The sequence below is a fragment of the Ambystoma mexicanum genome, chromosome 2q (assembly GCF_040938575.1).
Source record: "Ambystoma mexicanum isolate Mex_15411 chromosome 2q, UKY_AmexF1_1, whole genome shotgun sequence".
In the NCBI taxonomy this organism is placed as follows: Eukaryota; Metazoa; Chordata; class Amphibia; order Caudata; family Ambystomatidae; genus Ambystoma; species Ambystoma mexicanum.
The window spans coordinates 213,761,944-213,789,815 of NC_090924.1; the positions used below are offsets into that span (position 1 = coordinate 213,761,944).

A 27,872-nucleotide genomic window follows, 5' to 3' on the forward strand; every position below is an offset into this window, starting at 1 on the left:
GGCCAACAGCACACCAAAGCTCTTCTCCCGCTCAATCCCACTAACAACCCTGATCCTCTTTCCATTGCAAATCTGCCTGAGCATCTAGAGACCACACAAGTGGCAACAGTGCATGGTACATGACTCATTAACATTAACACACACATAGGGTTTTGATATAAAATGTACCTTTACTCTGCTCATTTATTCTATGCTTCTTATACCTATGAAAGCTCACATTAAAATCAAATCGAACTTTGATGTGTGTTTTTAATATGTGCAAGAGGTGTACATGAATTTGACAGTATGTACTTGAATTAATGTGAATGAACTTTACAAAGAGGCCTATGAGTTTTACAGTTCATACATTGTGCAATGTAAATCTCCTGAAAATCGACAGGAAGGTCAGCCCTCCCTTTCATGTGGGTTTTCAGGAGATTACATCTGCGTAATGTACAAACTGTAAAACCCATGTACCACTTTTTACAGTTTCTGCACATTAATTACATCTGAACACTGACACCAAAGCCAGTCTTGGGTTTAGTGAGTTTTCAGAAGATGCAATGGTGTAATGTAGGAACTGTGAAAACTATGCACTCTTAGCACAGCTTGCATGAAAGATGCACATTAATTTTGGGTATTGGGAAGGCATCAAGTGGTAAGACACAGACAACAGATTCAAAGTTCAAAATTAAATGGTTTATTAACTTAATTGTCAGGATAGTTAAAGACCTAACTTGCCCTATGCTAAGGTGGGATTTCCGTACCTGAACGAAACTAAGGAAAGTCTGAGTCATAAAGTTCAACTTAAAAGTATGTCTGTTTCCAAAACCTATCCTTGCCCTCACAACTAAAGCCAAACAATGTGTAGGGATGTCCACAACAAAAGAAATGGTGACCAAACAAAGTTCTGAGCCGTTTACAGCTCCTAGCTTACTTTTCAGCTTCCCATCCTCAAGTTCAAAACAGTTTCACAAATCCTTGGGGATCCCTTCCCCAAGTTCAAGGCAACGTGTTATATAGTTTATATAGTTAAAGGGTCATTTTGAAAAATGCAGGGCTCAATCGCTGCGCCAGCTAACACAAATATCCACGTTGGTGTGTGGCTAATGTGTTGGTTCAAATAAAAATACTCTGTTGGCAGTGTGCTCTGCCACTTTCAATTTTATTATACAATTAATTTCCACTAAAGCATATTGTTTTCCAAATGTATTCTTAGTGTTATCGGAATTGGCTTCATTCAGAGTTTCCACAAAATAATTGTCCAAAATAAATGGCCCGAATAGTAATAACTTTTCCTTGTTGGGATTTTCCTTGTTGATTAATTTATGTCCTCTACACGTGCTTTACCACTACTATTGAGTGGCTCATCAGGAGGGATTGTGTATCAGATTAAATAGTGACGGTTTGATTTTATCTCTTCGTTATATCCACAGGGTTCTTGATCAAATAAGTGTAGGCAATGGTATGGATTCTCCTTGTAAGACGATATTCCATTAATGGGCGCTAGAAACTGGATTAATTTCTCCAGCTTTCTCAAACGCGAACAGCGATCCTGGTGGATGTAGATAAAGGGTCATTCTTATACATAGTTGTATGCCTAGTTCTTATACATGTGTAGAATCCTACATCACCTGTTGATGTCACAGAGAGCTTCAGAATGCCTGGGTAACATGAGGAAATATAAATCCAGGGACCACAGAAGGAGGGTAAAAGAGAGGAGGGTTAATAAGGAGACATGGTATCCCAGCCTAACCCTCCCCGGCCTTTATGGGCTATTGTAAGACATTTCCCCATAAGTTCCATCATTTAACCCACTATGATACTGGGACGACGAAGAGGCAACTGAGAATGATTAACACTTGTAGATAATTTCACCACTCTAGTACTGAGACGAGTACGAGTATTAGAATGATCAGGCATGTCCCTTTAATTATTGTCAGGCAATTGGACTAGGTGACCACCACCTGTGGCCACTTAGAAAGCCCAATGGATATAAAAGTGAGGGCCCAAGGGAGGCAAGTGGGCGTGGGATGGGTTGGGAGGGTGGGTAGCCAGGGTGTTCAGGATGTTCTGAGGTTTAGTGTCGAAGTGTGTGGCCAGTGTGTTGCAGAGGGACTGGGAAGGAGAAGGGGAGGAGACTGCAGAAGGGTTGGCTAGTTCCCTGCCACTCTTGAAAAGTTCAGCTGTGTTGTTGGATGCACCTGAAACCCGTGCCGGTATGTGGGCTCTTTTTTTGGCTCGGATGGCGCCTCTGTATTCACTTTGGACGAGCAAGTTTGTCAGAGGATGAGCATCAGGTTTGCTACTTCCGTTCTGCCACCCTGCACTTTCGTTTCAGGGCCGCATGTTCGGAGTCATAGCAGGTGTTACACTTAGAGGTTTGCTTCAGGCGGATCCTCATGACTGGGGCAAGAATGTTAAGAGTATTGGTGATGGACAGGCGGAGGTTGCTGAGTGCAGAGTCAGAGGTAGAATCGGAGGGGAGGGGAGGGAGTGAAGGTGGAAGCGAAGGCAGCAGCTGACACTCGTTTCATTGGGCGGATGTTAGTGAACGAGGTTAGGGGTGCTTTTTGGGGGACGATCAGAAGGCCAAAGGGACCTAGGTGGGAGGAGAGGAGAGAATGGTCTGAAAAGGAAAGAGGGGTGACTAGTGGAGGGGGTGGGAGAGGTCAGAGTGTGTGAGGGTGTCCAGAGTGTGTCTAGCTGAATGGGTTGGCCCAGAAGGGAGAATGGAGAAGGAAAGAGGTGCAGAGGTCAGTGAAGAGAGTGGATGCAGAGCCAGGGGGAGTCCAGTTGGATGTTGAAATCACCCAGGAGGAGGAGGTTGGAGGTGGATGAAAGTAAGGAGGAACAGAAATCAGCCCATTCAGAGAGGAACACGGTTGTGTCGCCTGGAGGCCGGTAAATGGTGGCAATGGTCAGGTTGGAGATGGGAGAGATGACCAACTTGCAAACCAGGCTTTTTAAAGGAAGAGTAGAACTGTGTGGGGAGGATGGAAGCAGGAACCCACTCAGGGAAGATTAGGGCAACCCCCTCCATTCAAATGGTCCCCCCCCCCCACAACAGTGCGGTGAGGTGAGGTTGAGGCTTAGAGATGATCTTGAAGCCATCAGGTGGGAGGGAGTCAAAAGCAGTGACTGAGCTGACATTGAACCATGTCTCAGTTAACGCGATAATGTCGAGGTCAATGTCTTCAAGAAGAAGGCAGATGTCAGCAGAGTGTTTGCTGGCTGAGCGGGCGTTGAGTCGCCAGATGGAGGAAGTCTCTGCCTTTGAAGGTTTTCTGAGGTGGGGTACAGGGGCTTAATACCCCAGTCAGAGGAGGAGGAGGGTAGTAGGGGGAGATGCAGGACAAGGGAGGAAGTTAATGAGAGAAGGCAGGATCTGGTCAAAGAAAAGGAGGTTGGGTTGTGGATCCTGAACCAGGATAGTGCCTGTGTGATCGACATTGACGAAGCAACATGAAGATGAGAAGTCGGTCAAGAGGACTTCCCATTTGGTGCCACTGTCAATGGTAGAGGATGTGGTACAGAGGGTGAGTGGAGATGAGATGGGGGTCCATCTGGAGAGGGGACACAGAAGAGGATATCAGTGGAAGCCTCTCTGGAGGAAGCACTGACATAGGTGTCTGTGATGGGCAGTCCAGGGTATGCACTCAAGGTGTCTTTTTTGTGCTTTTCCTACCAGACTTCGTGAGAGACACTTCCCATATTAACATTTACCTTAACCTCATGTGCATTGCCATTGTGCACCATTATGACGAATGTCTCAACAAAAATATCCCCACCCCCTGGGGGTCCTCAATGTTCGCAGTGTTTACAGAGGACAAAATAGAAGCAACAAAATAAATTTAAAATAATTCCAAAAAGCATTTCAACACTATGATCGAGAAGACAGGAGAAGCATAAATGAGCTTTAGAACATCATGTTTCACCCTGCACTAGGCCAAGTGACAACCTCGTTGCACTGTACTATGTAAGGCTCACTGTCAAGCATGTCACTTTCTTTTTCTGTTTATAGTGTTTGCAATTTAAGCTTTGGCCAATATTGCCAATGTTACAAAAGTAACAAAATTAAGCTAAATACAATTACATTTAAATAGACAATAAAAAAGGTTTAGTAGGAGGTAGGAGTTGAACCCAACTTCCAAAGCCTCTCGTCATCTTGGGCGAATGCCCTCAGCCCTTCGAAAACCAACACCACAACCATGAAACCAATAGAAGCGCAGATGAGCAGTAACACATCATAACAGTAAAGTTTGCATCTAGTACTGCACACCATGCAGAGAACAGAGGGGTAAAGTTGGCTTTTCCTTTAGGTATATCGGCAACTGAAAAAAAAGAATTACAATCAGGCCACTTCATGAGCCAGCAGGTCTTATTCTCGTAAGCCAATATTACACATGTTGATGTAAGGTACTGCATCTTCAATAACCACCTTCTTGGGGTCCATTAAAACAGGCTGCAGTGGTACAGGGGACAAGTACTTGGAGACTAGCCAATAATAAAAAGGATCCAGGACACTGGTCTATAGTGAAATAAAAAGCTAGTGGATAGCCTGAATGAGCCATGGTTGGGGTAGACCGGGAGATCCCATATAGCTAAAACTAAAGAAATCTCAGGAGAGTGTGATTGGTTCTCAGACATATTAGAGAAATCTTAAAGAGGTTCTTTGAATAAAGACTTTTGTTTGAAGGGCTGAGGGTGAGTTAAAAATAACAGGAGCTGATCAATCTAAATATCTTACTGTATTATAGAAAAAGAGGAACGGAACGCTTTGGGACAGCAAACCTCATTCCATAATGTAAAATGACAGTGCGACCCCAAAACAGACCTCGACTACTTTACGTTGGTGATGTGAGGGAGGGAGCATCAAGCATGCAGTGAAACACAAGGTAAGGTAAGGCCCTTGTGTGTGTCTGCATGCTTGATGTAAAGCTGTAGTATCTTTTATATTTTTTTAGGGGTACCTGATCGAGCCTGTCCAAAAGTAGAACATCAAGCCATTAAAATATGAGGTAGGCAAGTGTCAGAGAAACTATTTTCCATTTACAATTATGTAAAGTGGGACTAAACGATGCCGATGATTCTTTGGGTTTAATGTTTGCAAATTCAATACTTGTTTTCCACATCAATGATGCTCTTTTCACCCTTAGTGGAACATTTAAATATGGTACATTTTCCCATTTTGATTTTAACGTGCAGTCTAGAACTCCAACACTTCTAAAATGTTTAAAAAGATGTAGAATATTAAATAAATTGCTCACCTTCAGTTCATAGTGCAGACTACTATGTTTCAATTGTGCAGTATCCTCGTGAATTATGCAGAAATCCCATCCTGCAAATAATTTGTTGCAATAACTTTGAAATCGATCTTCATCATGCACTAAACTTCTTTTAAAGCCTTCCACTGACCTAAATGAAAAGAAACAAATAGTCTGCTAGGGACACAACCGATATGTGATACGGGGTGGAAAGTCAAGTCTCCCGACTATTGTATGGGGCTCTAACAATAATTGATGTGTAAAATGATAATAAATAACTATAAAACAAGTGTAGCATAGAAGAGTGCAGCATCTATTATGAATGGCGAATGACACATTTACAATAGGCATGACAGGAAAAGAGGAGGCATTACAGGTCTGGAAACCTTTCAATGGGAGAACAAATAGTCAGCATTGCTGTCGCAAGAAGGTGGTTCTAAAAAGCAAACTAAGCAATCTTGAAAGAGGGATTGCGGTATTTGGTGAACACTTTGAGGTCAACACAGATCCCCAATTTTTGGGCATTACTCATGCAAGTGAAACGGGTTTCCCTTTTATAATGCTATACGGTTCGAGACTGGTTTTGTAGCAGAACTCATTGAACACTCCAATAGCTGCAATTCACCAAAAGTGCACAGGAGCATTTCTCCAACACATTTTCATGATGTCTTTGTCCACAATATGTGCTAGTATAAAAACATTTGCATGCTGGCTGTGCTCATACATTTTCATGCTGGCTGCACAAATATATGCCAGTATTCCCATATAAGAATACACTCATGTTTGTTTTGCACATAAGGCCAGTAATTACACTATAAAAAAACCATGTCCCTGTTGTTCTGCCAACATATGGTAGTATGCCCACAAGAGGTTATACTCCAGTTGGCTTTACCATTAGAAATGCATGCCACAGTGTGAAAGAATGTCCAAATTGGATGCACCAAAATACCAGTCTAACTTTATTTAATTATTTTTTTTATAACGCGCCCAATACCATACCGAGTTCGTTTTCTAAGTGTGGATACGGGATTCAAACCTCTGTTGCTCTGCGTGGTCTTGCTTCCAAGACCAGCATCATGCATGCTTTATCATCGATGCCCTGTAAAAAATGCCATGCCTGCCACCTAGTGCGCCAGAGCCTCACATTCGCACATAATAAAATTAATCAGAAATGTAAATTTATGTGTGTGTGTGTGCGTGTGGCGCTGGGGGGCCTATGGGCAGATTATGTGTGCGAGTGCTGGGGTCCCTGGGGACAGACATGGCAATTTGTGCTGGGCATAGTTACCCAGTAAATAATGCCATGTCTGCCCTCTGGGGCACCAAGCACCACACCGACATCCATTATCGTTGGTGTGATTCCAAGGAGCTGGCGGGCCCAAGGTGCAGACATGTATCATAGGCGCCCAGTAAAATAATTGCTATGCATCCCCCCCAGTGCCTCACATGCACACAATGTGATTATGTGAGGCACTGGAGGGCCCAGTGATCATGCATGATATTTTTTAAAGTAACAAAAAAAATGACATGCCTGCCCCCTTTGGGCCCCCCAGCGCCTCACACAGTCACACATTCACATACGCATGCACCTGCACACAAGAAGTCATGCACCTATACAGCCTCTCTCAATCATGCACATGACACCCACTAGAACACTAAACTCGCACAGATATACATGCTCATATATATACATGCAAACGGTCACACCCCCATACAGCTTCTCTCAATCACTTAATGACAGAGAAGCTGTATGGGTGTGTCTCTGCTTCTGTGCATGTATATATGAATATGGGCATCTATCTGAGTAAGTCTTTCACTGGGCGCTGTGTGAATAATTCATTCGCATGGCGACTAGAAGAACACGTTACTCTTTATTTTTATTTCATTGAAATTGTGTCCATTTTTTTGCAATATCACAATATCTTAAATCCTACATCCAAAGTAACAGATGAGGTAAAGGAAGAAACTCAAATGTATCTACAGTGGTCATCCTTAAAAGGAAAAAGAAAAGGAGAAAAAGAGAAAAATCACACGATGACTATTCCGCAAGTAAAGATGTGAGTTTATCAAGTCAAAGTTATATACAGGATTTCAGACAAAAATTTGGCCACAGAGATTACATATTTAGTTTTACGTCCTTCCATTAAGGACCGCCACCAGACTTTTGAGTCTGAGATTTGAAAATCCGACAGGAGAGGTCTGAAATGTTTTGTTGGTGCGTCTCTAAGTGCCGGGCACGATGTAATGAGATGTGACAAGGTTTAGACCTTAGAATCGTCTTTGCAGTGGCGACAGTAATTTCCTTGCGATAATCCACGAATTGCTCGCATCCCATTCGTGGGATGAAGGTTCATGCGAGCTCGCAGGAATTGATCCCTGACCTGATCAGGCAACTGCTTTAGGTAATCGCAAACCGTGTTTAGTGTCCGGCATTCTCAGGGCAAGTGGGCAACAGATTGGTAGCTACCAGACACCTCAAGAGTTGAGATCCAGTCCTGTTCTTTTACCCATTTTTTACCCATACAGGGTTGGTCACCAGCTGCTCTAGTGAGCCTCCAATCTCTGCCAAGTTATTTGTTGTTCTCAATCGTCAACCATTCAGAATTAGGTTACGGGCAGACATTTCTCTGTGTACCATTTCCAGGATCATGGGACCTAAGGGCGTACAGCATTTCCTAAACAAAGCTAGTCTGTTCCTTCCGACTGTACACTTTAGGGATGTAAGCCCCAATTCTCTCCGAATGATCACGATGGGAGTCGATGAAGGGACACCTAACACCTTTTTCCAAAATGTGCCTTCAAGGCATGACCATAGAGGCTTGGGAATGTTGAACATGGCGTCTGCCCTATATGTCACCAATGGGACTACTTTTGCTTTGTAATACCGAAGGACTGGCATAATAGAAAAGCGGCCGAACTTCCGGTTTAATGCACATGCTTGACTAGTGAGAGCCTTCATCTTTACATGCAAAAGGAGATGTCATCGGGGCTTCGGGTCTTGAATCACTCAGCCAAACACCCAAATACTTAAAGGATTGCACCTGCTGAATCCCATCTCCGTCTAAGTGCCAAGAGAAGCAGTTTTTTCCTTTGTTGGAGTTCCCAAAGCTCAGAATTTCAGTTTTTTCCTTATCGATTTCAAGGCCGTTTGATGAAATATATCTTTGTAAGGAGTCGAGTTCTCTTTGTAGACCCAAAGGGGTCTGATCGATTAGGACAATGTTGTCTGTGTACAGTAAGCGTGGTAGCTGAACTCCTCCCCCCTTTGATGGAAAAGATCTTGTTGACAGAAAAGCCTCTTGCATATCTTCCAAAAAGAAGTTAAAGTGGGCTGGAGCCATTGGGCACCCCTGCTTGACACCCCTTGAGGTGTTGATTTCGTTGGATAGGAGACCCGCTTTCTCAATCTCACTCTCAGTGAGGTATTAGACTGCATGGCCTTAATTGGGTCAATTAGTGGTGCAGGGCAATTTTTCCTTTCAAGTTTCATCCAGAGTTTACGTCGACACATTTGGTCAAAAGCCTGGACCAGATCCACAAAAGCCATACAAGACTCCCTGGGTTACCCTTCAGTAGTTGGAGTAACAACATATTCACAGAGGTACCCAGTCCCTTAAAGCCTCTTCGAAACGGGTCGGTACAGTTGACTTGCGACACCAACTGTGGAAATGGTCTAAGAAGATCGAACTGTAAGGCTTGCCAATTACGTCCAAGAGGGCGATAAGGCGATAGTGCCTGGGGTCCCCCTTCCCCATCTCCTTTTTTTGTGGATTGGTACCACCATCACCCTCCTCCATGAACTAGGAATTTGATGAGATGGATATTTGGTTGAGCAATGTGTAAATGAAGTCAGCCCATTCTGCGGAGTGCTCTTTCAGCATGCAGTTTGTCAGCCCGTCGGGGCCTGGCACTCTTGAGCCATTTAACTTTTGGATTCGCATTACGATATCACTGATGTCATTAGAAAATACCCAGGATTCTGCTCTCTGAGCAGCGTGGTCACTTGGAGTAGTATTTGAGTCTGTGGTGTAAAGGCGCCTGAAATGGTTTATCCAGTTTTCTTCGCTTATTGGATTTGACTGATCTTCATATAACACCATCCGTTCTGATTTTATCAATTACTAGAATGTTCTCTGATCTTTGCCAGCAAGAGCTCTGAGCATTTCTTCCGAGTCATTCTGGTATCTCGGTTGTCTAATGGAACAAAGCCAGTTTTTATACCTTGTCCTTTCGGTCAGGGCTGTTTGATGGTCCTTGGGTAAACCGGATTTCCTTGCTACCCTTACCAGCCTTCTGACTCGTTTTCTCAGTGCCACTAACTCGGTGTTCAAAGTGTGCTGATGGTTGGCATCTGTATTAGGTTTCCTGGAGCATTGAACACTGAATTGTTCTAGCAAGGGAGTGCATTCAACCAATGGGCCAACTGTTCCAAAGTCTGATGTTAGAGACCTTATCTTAATGGTCGATAATTTCAGACGTGACCCACCATTACAGGTGTCGACTGCTGTAAGCAGTCGTTCTCTACTGGTGGGTCCAGCAGCCTTCCATTCCAGCAGGAGGAAATGGTGATCGCTGTGAGTTGTTTTGATCACTTCACTTATTTACCAGAGGTAAAAAGTTGTTAGAGACGTAGATGTAATCAAGCAGGGAAGCACGCCCCATGTTTTCCCACGTTGGTTGTGGTGGTATGTCACCTTTAAAGTTGCCATTAAGCAGATGCATTTCTCTGGAATCCATCAGTGAATTCCACATAACCTGCCTGGTGTGCCGAGGGTCTTCGCGGTTCCAGTTACTACCATGCCTCTTCTCTGCTAAGTCTGAGATGTTAAGCTCGCCACAGATGATAACATATTTGGACTGTTGGTTTTTCATCACTGAATTCAAGCATCTTCAGAACGCGTTATTCATGCATGTACACACAATCGTATAGACATGTGCACACAAGCAGTCATGCACTTATACAGCTTCTTTCATTCATGCACTCTGCACCCACCAGGACACTTACACAGACACACACAATTGGGGCCGGCTTGCAAGCCTCGTGTAAAACAATAAAAGTGTCTTTCGATGGCTCCATCAAATTTTATTCAACGAAATGGCCATTCTATGGCATGGTATTTCGATGGAAAAAATTTGATGGTTTGGTGTCAGATGGTTTGGTTGTCAATGCAATGACTGGCTACCCTAGATGGAGGGAAATAGAAGGGTGTGACACTTAGAACTACCTCATGGTTGCCCTAAAACTATTGTATGAAGTTCAAACTGGTACCAAATTGTAACTTACAACGCCGAGGTGCCCAAGTGCCTCAAGCTTGCAAAATAAAATCAAGCATTTTCATCATCAGGGATTTGCATGTTGAACGAATTCCAACTGAAGCAGAATGGGCTCATAATTAAAGAAGTTAAACACCTGCTTGGGTAACCCATTTTGGGTTAAAGTCTCCTCTCATTTACTGAAACGGTTTGCAGTTATATTTTCAAAAGTTATATTTTTGAAAGTCATAATGTCGAAAATATAACATCGAAAATATAAATGTCGAATTAACAAAAAGTCGATTTTTTTTGCAATTAATGCTAATACAAGGTAAGTGTCAAAATATATCCCATATGTTATTAAAGAGTAGAATTGGTATATAGTTATTTATAACTATTTAAACTTTTTTTAAAAAAAATATAATATTTTTATTTACTATAAACATTTGATTAAAAGGTAGTACAATCTACATTTTATTAAAAATATATTTTTTTAAATAATTAAAGGTATATCCATGGGGGTTGGGGGGATGGGATGAGGGTGTTGGGGAAGGGGTTTGAGATGGGGGGTTTGTGGGGGACCCCCGCCCATAAAAAAGTTAGTATTTGTGACATTTTACATTGGTGTTTTAGCATTGGCTTTTCGATTTTGCTTTCGACATTTTATTTTCGAAATAATGACTTTTTGTATTATATGTATGTGATTTAGATATATTTGAATTCGACATTTTTTCGAAATTTTTGCTTTTCGAGATTTTTTTTTCTCGAAATTATGACTATAAACCTACTGAAACTCTGGTTCTTGTTTGCAAGATGGCTTCACTGATTTTCACAGAATTGTGATATTATATTAATTTTAAGCCTCTCATTGCATTGCTCGTTTAGTTTTAAAACCAGGGGTGGACCAGCCTATAGTGAACTCTGGCAATTTCCCAGTAGGCCTCTGCACCCTGGGCCTCTTGTGTTGTAACCTATTTTATTTCCACATCTTCTCATAGCAAAGGGTTGGGATTGCTGAAAATATGTAATATAGGGCCACTTTGAACATTATTTGAAGGGCCTCTTTTGGTTCCCAGTCCACCCTATACTGTTCGTCGCTTTAGTGCACGTAGTGTTTTGTTTGCACTTCATAAAACTAAAAAGAATAAAATGCAAATTATGTATTAAGTCGTCAATCAAGTAATGGCAAGGGAAGCAGCTTGATTTAGCACCAGAACCTGCAGGAAGGCGCAGTCAGCTTCATCCGTTTCTCTGGCTGTTACACTTGTCCGACTACCAAGGCGCTTTGTTAATATACTTGCTGTAATGCAGGGCCAAGAAGGGAGAAAGCAAAACGCAGAATGAGAGGGCCCTATGGGACTTCGGGAAGCAGCAGCTGACGCAATCATTGTGCATCGCCTTCCCTTGCCATTGCACATTTATGACACTGCAAGTGCAGTCAGGTCAGTTTAATTTTTAATAGTAAATGAGCGTTGCCTACGGAAAGTGGGACTGGTGGGATTTTGAACGGGTCCACAGCAGTACCTGTCCCCAATTGTGGCCATATTTGAGTCCAGCACTGCTGTTTCACATATCAAACCATTCCTTACATGGCCTTTCGAAAAACACAGACTGCTTTAAAATTGTGCACAGATGACAGATCCCCAATTCCCCGGGATGCTTTAGTTGAGCTGGAATCCCTCAGTTGGGCCTTGAGTGGCCTGCGGTGGGGACAGAGGCATTGCTACAGAGGTGCGGGGGGCGGGAGTTGAGGGGGCTATAGCCCCAGGTCTTTTGGGTGTAGCCCCGGATAGAAGCTCAGGGACTATAATCAAAAGGCTATAGCTAGCCCCGAATCCCACTATTCCCGACATTAGCATGGCCCCTGATCATTTCCAGACCTATCAACACCCCTCGGTGGGGAACAGAGTTCCTGGGGCCTCCAGTTGAACTCCTAGAATGGAACATTTCGCAGCAAAGCTACTGCCACGATTCGAGCAGATGGAATGTTCCATGAATATTTTGAGTGGGAGGGCATGTCTGCAGCTACAGGCCCAGATGAGCAGGGCTGACCCGGGGTGTTGGTAAGTAGTCTGGGAGAGGTGGGGGTAAAATGGACTGTGCAAGACAGCCGTGTTGCCAGGGTAAACAGCGATGCAGTAGCAGCCATGATAGATTGGGCTCGCAAAAGAGGACACCTGGGCATTAGAGAAATTGAAATTTAAACGTCAGGAACTCTGTTTATTTGTTGGCAAGTTAGCATCAGGATATTGCAGCACAAGCCTAGGCCTATTAGATACATTTGGAATTCTTCAGTTCATCGCCAGAGAACCAGGCAGAAACGGAACGAAGTCTGGTATCTCTGAGAAGAGGCTGGTGTTCTATACGAAATAAGAGGAGGGTAACGGGTTACAAGAAAGAAGAGTAGCATGCCCCCCTAATCTTCAGACTCTTCATCCTGGTCTTCTTCAGAGTCATCCCCCGATTCAGTTTCTTGCCAGTATGAGGATCAGAAGGGGAAACACCTAGATAAATAATCCGAGGCATCTGTGTTGATTCAGGTGACAAATTACATGGCTTTCTCAGATCTGGATCCCCCATCTACTTTGGAGAGAACTACTAGAGTGCCTCTTCGCCAGTTCTCGCATACCCTAAATGAAATTTTGAAGGAGTGACAGGAGCCAGAGAAGGTATCAGTCCCTAGACCTCTGGGGAAATTATACCTCTTGAAAAGGAAAGAAAAGACCATACCCCAATACATTGAAGTGGACACGATTCTCGCTAGTACGGTGGGCAGATACTCGATGGCTCGAGATGAAGCCATCAGGAATGTGACAGACAGAAAATTTATGCTGCCATGAAAAAAGGTTTATGGAGGAGCGCATCAAGATTGAAGGGCCACCACTACAACTTATGTGGGTGAAACAGCCTTGGAGGGGGGCAAGAGGTTGTTTGTAGGTCTTCATGATGGTAGTGATCCTGAACCTGTGCTACAACGCATCAGAACTCAGATTGAATTTACGTTGGGCCTAACTTATTATGGTGCCAAGGCTTCAGCAATGGCTATGGGTTCCGCTATTGCAAGCCGGTGGCAGTTGCAAATCAGCGTCTGGCACACAGATTCACATTAGAAGACCATAGATTTGAAAACTCCCTTTCAGGGACACATTCTTTTTCATTGACACCTTGGAGGAAATGGTGCACAGAGTTTAAGAGTGGAAAAGCATGCCAGAAAATTTAGAAAGAAGTCAGACCGTGAACCCAGGACTGCCTATTCCTCAAGTAGAGATGGCCAAAACAACCGTAGAGAAATTCTTCACAGGGGCGCCATGTGGTTTGTGGCAGAAATGACACTAGAAAAGCAAAAGGCCTCTGTCACCCACCTACATCTCTCAGAAGACCTGAACAAGGCCAGTTGGGGGTCAGCTCCAATCTTTCTCATAGGAATGGTGCAGGATGGTTTTATGGAGATACAGGCCTTTTTTGGGGGACTATTGTACGATATCCTTCAACTCTTGTTGCTCCCAAAGGTGGTAATAAAGATTTGAAATGTATCAGCAAAGTTCATGCCAGTGGCTCCATTCTGGCCATGTAGGGCCTGGTTTCCCTAATTTTACTTATCAACTAGATGTTCCTCCAACGTATTCCTCATCTTTGACATGCAATGTCCACAGCTCTGCTGCTTCAGAAATTTTTCGGCATAGGGCGCCCTGCGTCGAGTCGATGTCCCTCGAAGGCCTCTGTCGAGGGTGACAAAAGTAGCACGCACGGCGGCCATAGCCTCAGTTCATGTTTTTCCCCCTCTCATTGTGTGGCATATGTGCCCATAATACAGCTCTGACTGTACTCAGCCGTGTTGGATTGATAGCTGTAACAGCATGGAAAATTCTTCAGAGGGGTAGGCAGGGAGGGCGATGAGGAATACGTTGGAACAATATCCAGTTGAAAGAACGTTACCAACTTGTTCTTCGAATGGATTGTGTCCTCCAACGTATTCCACATCTTTGACAGACTCCCAAAGCAGCATCCATGATAGGAGGAGAGAGAAGAATGTAGACATACGCAATTAAATGGCTGAGTAAAGTACTGCATTACCAAAGGCAACATCCTGAACACGGGAAGTATCCAGGGAATAATGCTTAAAAAATGTGTGTATGGAAGACCACGTTGCAGCATCACGTTGCAGCATCACAGATGTTCTTTACAGGGACACCCTTCTGCAGGGCTGTCGAAGTAGCCATGCCGCGGGTGGAATGAGCCTGCAAGCCCTCAGGAGGATCCCTGCCAGCCAATCGATAGCATTCAGAAATAGTGAGGATGATCCACTTAGACAAGGTCTGTTTAGAAACAGCCTGTCCCAATCTGTGTCCAGTATACCCCACAAAGAGCTGGTCGTCCACTCTGACTTTGGACAGTCCTGAAAGAAAAAGGCTGAATGCTCTCCTAGGGTCCAACCTATGGAGCATCTCCTCATCCTTACAAGGTTGTGAAGGGGGATAGAAGGCGGGTAACACAACCTTCTGTTGTAAGTGAAATTCCGAAACTACCTTAGGTAGGAAGGAAGGACGTCATCTCAATACAACCCTGTCCTTGTGGAAAATAGTAAAGAGTGGCTTAGAAGAAAGTGCCTGCAACTCGCTCACGCTTCGAGCAGATGTTATTGCAACCAAGAAAATAGTCTTAAAGGTCAATAATCTCAACGGACAGGAGTGCAACAGTTGAAATGGAGCACACATCAGAAACTTTAAGACCAAATTAAAGTCCCAGACCGGTACCTGAAAAGGCGACGGTGGGAACACATTCATGAGCCCTTTTACAAACTGAGTGATCAGTGGAATCTTAAAATAAGAGCATTCCTCAGATGAGTGCTTAAATATTGATGGCGCTGCTAGGTAACCTTTAATGGTTCCCACCTGAAGACCCCTGTGGGCTAAAGAAAGTAAGAAGGAGAGAACCTCCAGAATCGAACACTGAAAAGGATCAACATTCTTTCCTCTGCACCAGTTACAAAACTTGCGCCATTGGCAACAGTACAGGAACTTTGTTGCTGGATGCCTGGCCGAAAGCAACACCTCCATTACGTCATCCGGGAGGTTCCAATCCTTATATCTCAACCTTTCAGAAACCATGCGTGAAGGTTGAGAACCAGACCTTCCTCTCGCGAGAGAAGATCCTCTCTTTGGGGAAGACGCATTGGAGGATAGATGAACATATCTAGAAGGTCTGGGTAGCACGCTCTTCTGGCCCAATCTGGAGCAATGAGAATCATGTGGGTCCCAAACTGTCAGAACCTCCTGAGAACTTGAGGAATGACGGGGATCAGAGGAAACTCGTACAGTAGCGGGAATAACCAATGCACGACAACCCCGTCTACTAGAGTTCCTCTTGGAGGAAATTCCCCTCTTGCACTTCTGATTGGCATCGGTAGCGAACAGGTCCACCTGCGGGGTTCCCCAAAGGGCAAAGACTTCTTGAAGGACTTCCTGAGATACTTTCCACTCGTGGGAGACTGCGCTCTGCCTGCTCATAGCGTCCGCCGCCATATTCTCCTCTCCGGCCAGATGAACTGCCGCTAGGGAGATTCCTTTGTGAATTACCCAGAACCAGAGCTGCATTGCCTCCCTGCACAGAGATAGTGACCCCACACCTCCTCCCTTGTTGAGGTAATTCATGGCCAACGTGTTGTCTGTCATTATCAGGACATTCTTTCCCTGTACAGATGGCAGGAAAGCCTTCAGTGCTAGCCTGATTGTTCTCAGCTCCAACAGATTGATGTGCAGTTTGGACTCCGATGGAGACCGACGACTGCCGATGGTCAGATCATTGGCGTGAGCTCCCCACCGTGTGAGGGAAGCGTCCGTCACTACAGTTACCTCCAGCCACGGTTGCCAAAAAGGTCCTTCCTTCATGAGATTGTCCTCGCAGGCCCACCACAGAAGATCCTGTGAGACCCTGACCGGAAACCTGAAGGAGATCCGACATCTTGCCTGAGAATTGGGACCCTTGTGTCCTGAGAGCCCATTGAAGGAACCTCATTTTCAGGTGGGCCTCGGGCACCAGAAAAAAGCAGGACGCCATGAGGCCGAGCAACCTTAAGAATTTGAAAGCCGGAAAACTGGGCATGCTGAAACTTGGTTACCATCTGGCGAATGTGATGAGCCCTCAACTTGGGTGGCAAGCACTTCCCCAAGGATGTGTCCAACACAGCCCCAATGTACTGGAGATGTTGCGAAGGTGTCATATGTGACTTCTTGAAATTGAGGGAGAAGCCCAGTTTGTGAAGGGAATGGCAGGTGACACTGAGATGATCCAAGGCTTGTTCGAGAGAAGGTGCCCTGATCAGCCAATCGTTCAGGTAGGGGTAGACGTGAATCCCCCCCTCTCCTGAGATGCGCTGTCACCACCACCATGAACTTGGTGAAGACCCTCGGGGCGGAGGTCAACCCGAATGCAGGACTCAAAACTGATAGTGCAAGCTGCCAACTGCGAACTGCAGGTATTTTCTGTGTTTGAGATGGATCGGCACCTGCAGGTCCAATGACAGCAACCAATCCTGAAGTTTGAGGGCCTGAAGGATCTGAGAAAGAGGGACCATCTTGAATTTGTCCTTCCTGAGGAACTTGTTCAAGTATCTCAAGTCCAAGATGGGTCTCAGTCCTCGGTCCTTTTTGGGAATAAATAAATGCAGGCAATACCAACCCTTGTTCCTCTCCACCACAGGCACTGGTTCTATAGTGCCTTTCTCCAGCAGGTTCAATATCTCCTGCACAAGGAGCGGACCTGGAATCTTCAAAGAGTGCTTCCCCAGTGGATTGTCGTGAGGCCGTCGCAGAAAAGGTATGCAGTAACCATGGACTATTGTTTCCAGAGCCCACACATCTGAAGTAATGGCTCGCCACTCTTCTAGATGCTGAGACAGCCTGCCCCCTACCGGAAAGCAGTGATTCAAGGCCTCAGAGCGGTTTTGAAGCGGCTGCTGCAGCACCCAATGGCAAAGGGGCTACTGCTTGAGCTGGCTTGGCACCTCTACCTCGTCCACCACGAGGAAACCTACATTGGCCCCTTTGACTGGCCGTTCCCCTCACCCACCCAGATGAGAAGTAGAAGCAAAAGATCTACCCCTTCATTGTTGTCGGCTAGGACCAAAAGGCTGAGATTGCCGGACAGCTGAGCCCAAAGACTTGGCCTTAGAGGTCTGCAATTTCTCAAGGCTCCCGTCAGTCTTGCTGCCAAAAAGGTGAGACACGTCAAAGGGCATGTTCAGAAGTCGAGCCTGCACATCCGGGGCAAAACCTGACTTCTGCAACCATACAAATCTGCGCATCACGGTGCTCGTAGCCATGGACCTTCTGACACTATCCGTAGTATCTAACACAGACTGAAGGGATTCACACATAGCTGCCTGGCCATCCTGAAAAATAGCCAGAAAGCCACCCCTTTCATCCCCTCTGGAATGTGCTCGCCGCTAACGAAATACAATTCCATAGAGTGTGTGAAAATGTTGCCAAGGCACAAATGGAGTTGGCCCACTTCTACGCCCTACTCCCAGCTGAAAATACCTTGCATGCCCATCCATCCATGCGCTTATCGTCCCTATCAGGAAGGATGGCAGGGTACGCCACCTGCTTTGAGGTAGCCGTGGCGGGGTATCCAGTTAAAAAGTCCAAAACTTTTGGTCGAATGCAAAAATGTCAACAAAAAAAATGTCGAAAAATGTTTTCAAATGTTTTATTTGTATGTTTTTTTGGGGTTTAGCTAGTAGAAATAAATTGTAAAAGAAAAAAATGGGGTTTGGGGTGGAAACCCCCCCCATTTAAAAAAAATAATTTAAAAAAAAAATATTCGAATTCTTTTTTTTTCGACATTTTTTTTTCCAACATTTTTGCATTCGACATATTCACTATAAACCCTGTGGCTGCCTGGACCATCAAACTCTCTGGAGTGGGGTGAGTGGACAGATAGCCGGGGTCACTACAGGTCGGGCGGTATTTCTTCACTAGAGACTTGTCCATTGCCAGATTAGTCTCTGGGGCATCCCAATTCACAGCCACTCTCTTTTGCAAAGCCATATAAAAATGGCAACACAGGGTCGGTAGGCGGTCCCTGATCCAAAATCTATGTAAGATCAACCTGATCAAACTGCATAGGAGGTCTGGACCAGCCCAAATAGTCCACGACTCTCGACATAAGTCGTCTATATGAGGAGTCTGCATGCTCCCCTGGGTCAGGTCTGCCAAACTCAAGCTCAGGAGAAGTGTCAATACCACTTGCATTGTGCAAATTGTCACAAAGATCCTCCATCCGACTCTCCTCAGAAATGAGGCAGTCAGGAACATTACGGGTCCCATAGTGGAGACCAAAGGGGGCATCATCCTCATCAGATCTTTCCTCCTCCTCATAAATAGCCATAAGGGACTTAAAAAAAATCCTTCTTCAGTATAGGAGTACACCTTTTCTCAGTCACAGCGATCAAAGACTTGAAAATTGCCTTCCTCAGCGGGTCCACTGTCACAGTGGCCTGCACCAGTAAAATGGGCCCAGACAGCGTTGATGGCTCCGAAAAGTTGACAATGGCATTGACGGCATGAGGGCCTGACCAGGGTTGAAGACCTGACAGGCCCACTCGACGGACATGGTGCCGATGGCGTTGATGCCTTTGATGGCCTCAAGGACTTTGAAGGCTTCGCCGGTGACGAAGACCCTGACCTTGCACGTCTAGGGTGATTTTTCGATGCCTTGTCCGAACGGAGCCTCGAAGGCTCCCCATGCTCATCACGCCATTACCCTGGGCTCAAGGGCCCGCGAGTATCCGGCCGAGAACATTCCTTGTCGGCTTCGTCAGAAGGCGTGCGCGGAACGGTGCCACATGTATGGAATATTTTCACCATCTCCACCAGGAAAGCATCCCACTCCATTGGGGTCGATGATTTGGACGGTTATACCATCCTTTTCGGGGAAGCATCCGACGAAGACGGCGACCGATGGCGCCATTTGCTGGGACGCCTCGATGAGGACGACAAGTGGCGGGAACCACTCCTAGACCTTGACCGCTTAGCCTTCTTACTCTGAGGAGAGTCCCCTCTCGACTCATCGGTCAAAGTACCAGCATGCCAGGACTTACGGTGCTTGGACACCTTGCCTACCTTGAGTTTCCCCTTTTGTTTCCGCAAGGCCTTTGCAGTCAATGACTGGCACTTGGAACATTCATCCGTATCGTGGCCCGAGCCGAGGCACCACAGACAAACCCGATGCAGATCTGTGATCGACATCTTGGAGCTGCAGTCACGACATTTCTTAAATCTGGACCGCGGAGTCGTCGAGGTAGAAGATGAAGACATATTCGGTAACTTCACAGTAACCACGAGGCGCGCCGAGTTTAATGAAGCAAACACGTTTGCGGAAAAAACAGAACTGAGGCTACGGGCGCCGTGCATGCTACTTATAACATCCAATGACGTCACCCTTGACGGAGGCCTTTGAGGGGAAACCGACCCAACGCCATTGATGCAGGGCGCCCTCAGCCGAAATATTTCCAAAGCAGCAGAGCTGTGGACATTATATGTCAAAGATGAGGAGTACGTTGGAGGACAAAATCCATTCAAAATGCTTGAATGGGATATCTTGAAATTGAAAGGCAAAGGCTGCAGTTCCAGTGGTATAAAGCAGGCAGTCGAAAACAATAAAATTACCCTCCATCGTAATATAGGGATATCTACCTAGAAGAAAAGGAAGCAAGCAAAACTTTGTATTTAAAACATGCGAGCTGCAGCCTGTGCATGGCGTCTAATAATCACACATGAGAGGACATGTGCAATGTTAGGAGCCCATCTACAACAAGAGCATTGGTCAATGAACTTACAAGGCCCAAAGATCAATGTTTCCAGTTACCAGAAAGTTTCCAGCAACCTTTTATTAGATGAAAAAGAAATCAAATCTTGGATGAAAAGCACAACATTTTAAAGGAAAGTGAAAAGTCAAAGTGAAGCCTGCTCGCGCTTGTTATATTTCAGAGTGTCTGCAGGTTTTATAATACGGATTCTTAATCCTGTAAATGAATATAAGTCCTCAACATGATTTTGATTGAAAATGACAGGTTACAATATTGCCCTGTTTTGTGTACATTTAAATGCAAAGGGAAAATAAAATAACTGTAAAAGCTGCATCTGAAACTGGCTTTGGGCCTAGAGAGCTAAATGGCAACCCTTCCCTCAGCCACAACAACAGTAAAGGGGGATGACCTGCATTTCCATAAGAAAAATATAAACGCTAGCTTTGAAGATCACCATAAAACAGTAAGGACTTTGCCTGAAGTTGGCTCTCAAGATACAGATCTGGGCAATGCAAACAAATGATTCCCCATTACAGCTGCCAGCTGTCACAGGGCCTAGACAAATGTATTATAAATACACTGAATTCATCCAGTGGTCTGCTCTACAAGTAATCCCATTTCACCATCAGCCAGGTATTTAGAGGAAGACGAGTCTCAAACCTTTGAAGACTTGTAGTTTGGCACAGGGACTGCTGGAATCACTCAAGGGGGTGCGATTGAGTCATAATTGGACCTGCCAACAGTCTAACTTCAAAGAACTTGCACCATGACAACCAGCTTTCTCAGGGGTCATAAATGGACCAGCTCTCAGATGCAAAGGCACTAACATTGTATGACGCCAGAAGTTATGTTCTCTGTCAGGGGATGGTATACCAGTTCAGACTGATTCATCCCAAAAATGCATATGCAAATGTTACATTTGGAATCACATTGCTTGTAACTTTTGATCGGAAGGTCTAAGAGACTTAATTTAAAAATAAATATTCAGGGTAAAAAGCTCCATCAGCTGAATATAAAACAATATTCTTTTCAATTTAGTTAAGTAAATTAGGCTAATGTGGATATTTCTGAACATAAACCCTATTAGAAATCATCTAATAGGGTTTCGTTATATAAACATTTTACATTTTTTGTATGGAAAGTCTATGAAACATGCATAACATAACGTTACAGGGAGCTGTCCAGTGCTGAAATCTATAAAGTATTTCAGCACTGGCCAACTTCCTCTAACTTGTGGTGTTTATTGTTGGGGTCCCCCGAACCCACCTTTTCAAAATCTTGTCCAGTGCTGAAATCTACAATGTATTTCAGCACTGGACAGCTCCCTCTAACTTGCGGGGTGTTTATTGTTTATTGGGGGAGTCTCCCCAAGCCCCCCAGGACCCCCCTAACCTGCTTTTACAAAAATTAACCCTTTCCACAACCCATTGAATTTCCAACCTAAACATCCAAAATCTATTTTAATGGAATGTTTATGTTGGAAATCCACCGAAATGTATTCAATGACTATGCTTTTCGATGGAAAAGCATTTCAATGAATGAATTTTGATGGACAATGATTCTATGGAAATAGTTTCGATGGAAAGACTGTATACCCATAGAAACCACTAAATACTTATGTTTATTGCTGAATACAGATGTTGCTGTATGTAGGTTCTTAGAAGCAGCATGGGTGTTGAATGAGAATCACTGCTAGAATGGAATTAACATTTTACAATTTGTCAAATAAGATTTTTTATGTTTTAACTATCTTGTACGTTCTATTTTGTATAATTTATGTACAGTATTTTGTGCACTCTTTTGTATTATATCTTTTATGATGGTTTCAACTTTTGAAATATATTCGGTGATATTCAATATATATTCAGTTGTATAGAGAGTATATTGACAAGCATCAATTTTATATTGAAATGTATACATTGCATAGCAGCCTATGTATACTGCATAGTAAGAGGTGCATGCTACATTCTAATACCTCATATACACAGCATGCTGAAATGAATACATAAGAGAAATTGCTTAGTTTATATACTGAGACAGATGATATGTTGTAATGTATCTTCTAAAAGACTGTAAACTGAAATTTCTTGAACACTCCATGTCAAAAACACATATTGAAATGTGTATGCTATTGACATTGACACATATACATGATATATTGACAATCTTTATATACTGTAGTGAAAAGCTTGCATATAGCATGGTGAAACTCCTTAAACATTAACTCTTTTTCTTAAACTTTTACTTTTACTTTATTTAATTTATATAGCGCACCATGGGGACCCAAAGGCATAAGGGCGCTTACAAAACAAACATTAATACATTCAAGAGCCTGAAACGAAGAATAGTACATTCAATATAGGTCACTCCGAATTGGTCTAGAAAGTTTCAAGAAACTCAGGTAGCAGAGAATCAAAAAGTCCATATCTTCGGAAAATAGGTAAGGAGAATACATAGGTGCACCCTAACGTACATCAGAGGATCAAATTACATATTGAGGGCCCACTAGGGAAATATTTACAACAATTGAGAAACGCAGGTAAGGTACTGTCCCCACAACCCACTAAAACACAATCGCTGTTAGGTTGTGAACACCAGTCACTCTGGTCCATTCTACGCAGGATTTTTAAATCAGTGCGTCTAACCATACCAGGTCCAGTTCTCTGCCGCAACCAGGCAAGGACCTTATTGCGCAGACCTTTTCTAGTCTCTATTCCATCTGTTTTCCGAAAATTGGTTATAACAAAGTTTCTTTGGTCCATGATGAAGTCATGCATATTCGTATCTATTGTTGGCATTTGTGCCTTTTTTAGGCGAGCATTCCATGCGGGTAAAGTCTCACATTTAGCCTTCATCGTTATGGGAGGTTTGACCACTTTATCAATGCGGGGGGCGATATTTCCTGTATTAGGCTATTGGAGACCACAACGGGAATTGTTGTTTTCTCCCTGCTGTCCAATATTGGCACAGTGGAGTTAGGTGGCTCCTCGCTCCATTCGTTCGTTTGTAGAGCTTGATCTCTTGTCTCCTTTGGTATAAGGACTTGACAGGCATTGTTGACCTTCAATATCTGTGGTAGGGTGGAAAGACTGGGCAGCCCGTCTATCTGTGAGGCAGTATTCACTTTAGGCGGTCGCATGTCCATCACCCAATCATTTAGGGCTTCAGCCAGAAGACCGAGGTCAAAAGGATCCTTACATAAAAGTAACTCTTTGGCTATACTGGCCATGAGAGCAGACGATTTAAAAGGGTCGATGTGCGCAAATTAAGATAAATTAGGCCTAGCCCGACCTTTGGGGACATGGAATGTTGATGTTCAATGCGCTAGATTACTCTCAGCGTAGTTCATGGATGGATTTTTTCCGGGCATTTTTCCGGGCATGGGGATTTGACTGAGGTTAGTACTGGCACCATGGTCTCAGCGGTGCCAGATTTTTGTAAACTGTGTGGGAATACGGATTCTAGGGGACCAGTCTTCAAAGGGGGACTGTATGGTTCCTGACTAGATCGTTTAAAGAGGATAGGCATGATTTTTAATTTGAGGCATTATTGTATCAGGAGGTTAATCACGCAATCTTAGTCTCCTGCGAGTACTGAGTGTCAAGACCTCTGAAACACGGTCTCTGTTGGTCAGAGGAGAGGAGGCCACAGAGCGCTGTGAGGCCCCTACAGCCTGTTCCTGGTGCCCATTAAACAGACCACCAGTACTGTTCTTCTTGTTTATGGCCATAATGACGCAGACGCAAACTAGAAAGTGCAGAGGAGGGGCAAGAATCAGACGCTACACTGCCCATGTAGCACAAAACTGTCCTAGAGTTATATGTGAATCCGGGGCTCATACAGCAAGGGGATGGCCAAGATTCCCAAAAATGGCAACAGGGACTCCACAGGTACTCGCCTCAGTGCATCAGTGTAGCCTCTTGGCACTGGTCCACCGAGCCGCGTAGCCGCAGAACTGCGGAGCTGCTGGAGTCTGATGCCAACATGCCAGAGCAGGCGAGAGGATTAAAGAAAGGGACCCATCGGCATCAGCATCAAGTCACACGTCAACCTAGAGCTGCTGCCGCTTCCGACACTTATGTGTCGGAAGCATACACGATACTGAAAATGTCACATGGTTTACAGTACTGCTGACTGGAGGGGCGAGGCTGGTTTTTCTCTTGCTGCTTTCACTTTCCACAAGTTGTTCAGGAGAGCAGCTAAGCCTTCAGAGACTGGAGATTCTTGGATTTCTCCTGCCTGCCAGTTTCTTGAAAGTCGGACTCTTAGCCAGCTAGCCTGGGCTGCTTTGTGGCGAGTGCCTGTATATAATTTCTGTTTGTTTTAGGGACAGGAGAAATGTTTGCCAGCAAAGCATTATGCGACTGCAAATATTTAGCAGTGGGTTCAGGATTTAAGGTCCGTTTGCCTTGGAGCTTTGGCATACCAGAAGGAGGAGTCAGAGAACAAGTTTCACAATTCTTTTTTATCTAAAAAGGAAAACGCTTAACTAACCCCATCTATATGATGGAGGTTTTGTACCTATTAAACTAAGGGTCCCTATCAAAATTAAAGTCCATGGCCCAAATCCTACCTCCTAACTGGCCCTGCCACTTACACACAGAAAGGTGGAGACTGGGACACGGGCTCGGGTTTAGACCTCTGTCTGGCCCAATATAGCAAAGTCTTCAAAGGATCAAATGAAATAGTTCAAACAAATCCAGTCTTGCCTCCGACCTGGGTTGACAAAACAAAAAGGTTCCTTAATCCAGTCGCTTCTTTGCCAAGTTTCATGGGAACAAGTCTCTGGCTCTTGGACTCCCCAAAGTCTTGTGGCTCTCTGGGAGGCTTGCTCCTGGTTTGGTATTTGCTTTGCATAGGATATTTGCTCACTTGGGTTCCTCAAGATCCCACAATCTCACCAGTTTTCCTGGCTTGTTTGCAAAGAATTCTTCAGTTCACTTCGATTTACACAGGGTTCTTGCCCCTTTTGGTACCTTAAATTCTAATAAACTAGTTGGTTTCCCCAGCTTGGATGTACAGAGGTAATATTTAAGTCAACTTGGTTCCAACAGTGTCCCTGCCCTGTATGACTTCTCAGGCTTTCGCAACCTTGTTGACTTTTCCAACTTGGATACAAAGTGGGTGTCTCTCTGTCGCTTAGTTTCACAAGGGTGTTTGCCCGTTTGGATATCTCTGGCTCACAGAGCCTCAGCGGTTCTTCCAACCTATTTACAGAGTTTCTATGTTTCTCATATGGACCTTTACATTGAGCACGTGCTTGTTTGAGCCTGTCTGGCACTCGTAAAGATGTATGTTCTCTCAATTCAAGGTGCTCATACTGTTCTTCTCCCAGCTCCATACCAGGGCTCTATTCGTTCAGGATTCTCAGGCTCCTCTGAACACGTAGGTTCTCTGAACCTTATACCACAGTATCCATTTCTCTCAACTGTACTCTCTTGGTAGGATAGTTTTCTTCCCTCGTACTGCATCTCTTGACAGTTGATGTCTGTAGGGTAAGGGGGTCAGGGAGTAGGATACTCCCTGGCGATCTGGTTTCGGCATCTGTTCCTAGGCCCCTTCCTACTTTTAGTCATTTTGGTCGTGCCATCAGAGGAAACAAGGGTCCCTCTATCTCCGCTTCTCCTTTCAACCCAAGCTGCTTGGTCGAATGAGACACCAACCTTCTAGCATTCAGCCAGCGTTTAGCTTGCTGCCAATGCTACCGTGACTCCGCCTCTCCACAAAGCCTCTTCTGCGGAGGTGCGGCTCTGCGTTGGATTCACTATCCTCATGCGTAGGAGTTCTCGCTCTGTTTAAATAAGTCTTCACAGTAAAAAATGTGTGTGTTCTTTGTTGCTGGGTGTCGTTCAAGCAAGATCCACCATTACCTTGAGGCAACGAAATTATCCATATAGGCTGACATGCTAGTCTGATCTGGGAGGTCCTTGTCCCAGAGAGGGGAGTCCCTCCCAGTTAGGTCTGCTTGCCACATCAATGCCCCACTCCTAGCCTCACAGGGGGTGGCTCCTCTCTGGGGACAAGGGACAAATTGGCCAGATTCATCACAGACCTCTCCCGTTAAATGAGAGGCTCCCCCTTGAATGAGAACTACTCGTTTTCTTGTTTTTTTCTTTTACGGTGGTGTACAGGGAGGTTCCCAGAGTTCATTGTTGTTCTTTGTTGAGTGTTTCTCCAGGTCGCCACAGATCATTCTTTTCCTACAAATGATGGTTCAGTATCCGGGGACTTGTGGTTGCATGAAATGAGGGAAATTATTTTAAGCTCAGTCTGGGTAATCTGCCACAACCACTGATGGAAATGTGGTATGTCGCTACCAAGGATTAATTGGGTGGGTAGCCTAGGGATTTAGTGTAGCTGTTATTTCTAACTCTATCCCCAAGATGGTTACATAGATATTAATCACAGGGTAAGTTTTGGTGTGTCCATGGATGCATTGAACTTCCTCGTTTGGTGTTCCTCTCTATCCCAAGGGTATTAATTCCGGATATATGGCACATGCTTACACTATCAAGCTGGGCCCAAACCTTCTGTTAGATGGTGGTGGGTACCCTATATGGTTTGGTTTCCCATGTAAAAATAGTTTCTACCTTTTCCTTGTGTTTTTCTACCCATAGGGAAAGAATACGAAATGTGTTCCTTTGCCAAGGTAGGAGGTAGGGTCGATGTTTGGGCATATAAGGCAGTGGAAAAAAACCAGCCTGGGATTTTCTACCTAGGTCACCCTGATTTTTGGGGAATTTTGTCTGGATGGTGAGGTAGGAGGGGACAATGAATGTAGGGGACAGCATCTCGTGAGATGTCTGAATTCTCTGCACAACTGGCATGTGTGTTGCTCGGTGGGATGTAGATATGATATATTTTATTTGTATCGCGCTCATACACAAGTGTTTCAGAGCACAACAAGGCAAGGAAGGGGAACAGGGGGGAACACACCAACGATCTTACTTGGCTCAGTGACATTGAGAATGCGCAAGTGCATGGGAAAGCGAAAGGGGAAAAGTGCATGGAAGGGGAAGAGTGGAAAGTGCGGAGCAGAGGAGAACAGATAAATATGAATAAATAAAAATAGATAACAGAGGCAATAAACAGTGTTAGTGCAGCCAGAAGTGCTGTGTTTACGGCATCAGACTGGCTAAGTCTGACAAGTGTAAAAAAGGAAGAAAATGGGGAGTTGGGGGATTGTTTGGGTACAAATACAGTCCACAGTTCCAGGGGTGGCCAGGAGGCAGTGCAGGAGGGTGGCAGTGTGAGCAGGTACCTGGACCCAGGGTACAGATGGTGGCCAGGTGCACAATGCAAAGAGAGAGCAGATCAGCAGGGGAGAGAGGGAGCGAAAGCAGAAGCAAAGAGGAAGGTCTCGCGGTGCTTCCGGAACCGGAGATGGTTCTCCTCAAGTTTTATATTGACAGGGAGGCTATTCCAGAGGGAGGCCCCAGCCAAAGACAGATTTACCCCTAGCTCGTTTCTTTGAAAAATGGCTGACCCTGAGGGAGTTTGAGGTAGAGGAGTGAAGAGCTCAAGAGGGGAGGTATTCGCAGAGGGATAGCTGAAGGTATTTTGGA

The 27,872-nt window shown here is 44.7% G+C and overlaps 1 protein-coding gene across 2 annotated transcripts in view; it reads right to left on the bottom strand.

The window, feature by feature from the left end:
• TMC7 (transmembrane channel like 7) overlaps positions 1-27,872 on the bottom strand; it is a 950,504-nt gene that overhangs the window by 562,326 nt on the left and 360,306 nt on the right. For both annotated transcript variants that reach the window (XM_069647142.1, XM_069647143.1), the window contains exon 7: positions 5,250-5,397. In XM_069647142.1, coding sequence (XP_069503243.1) covers positions 5,250-5,397 — 148 coding nt within the window. The remainder of the gene's footprint in view (positions 1-5,249; positions 5,398-27,872) is intronic.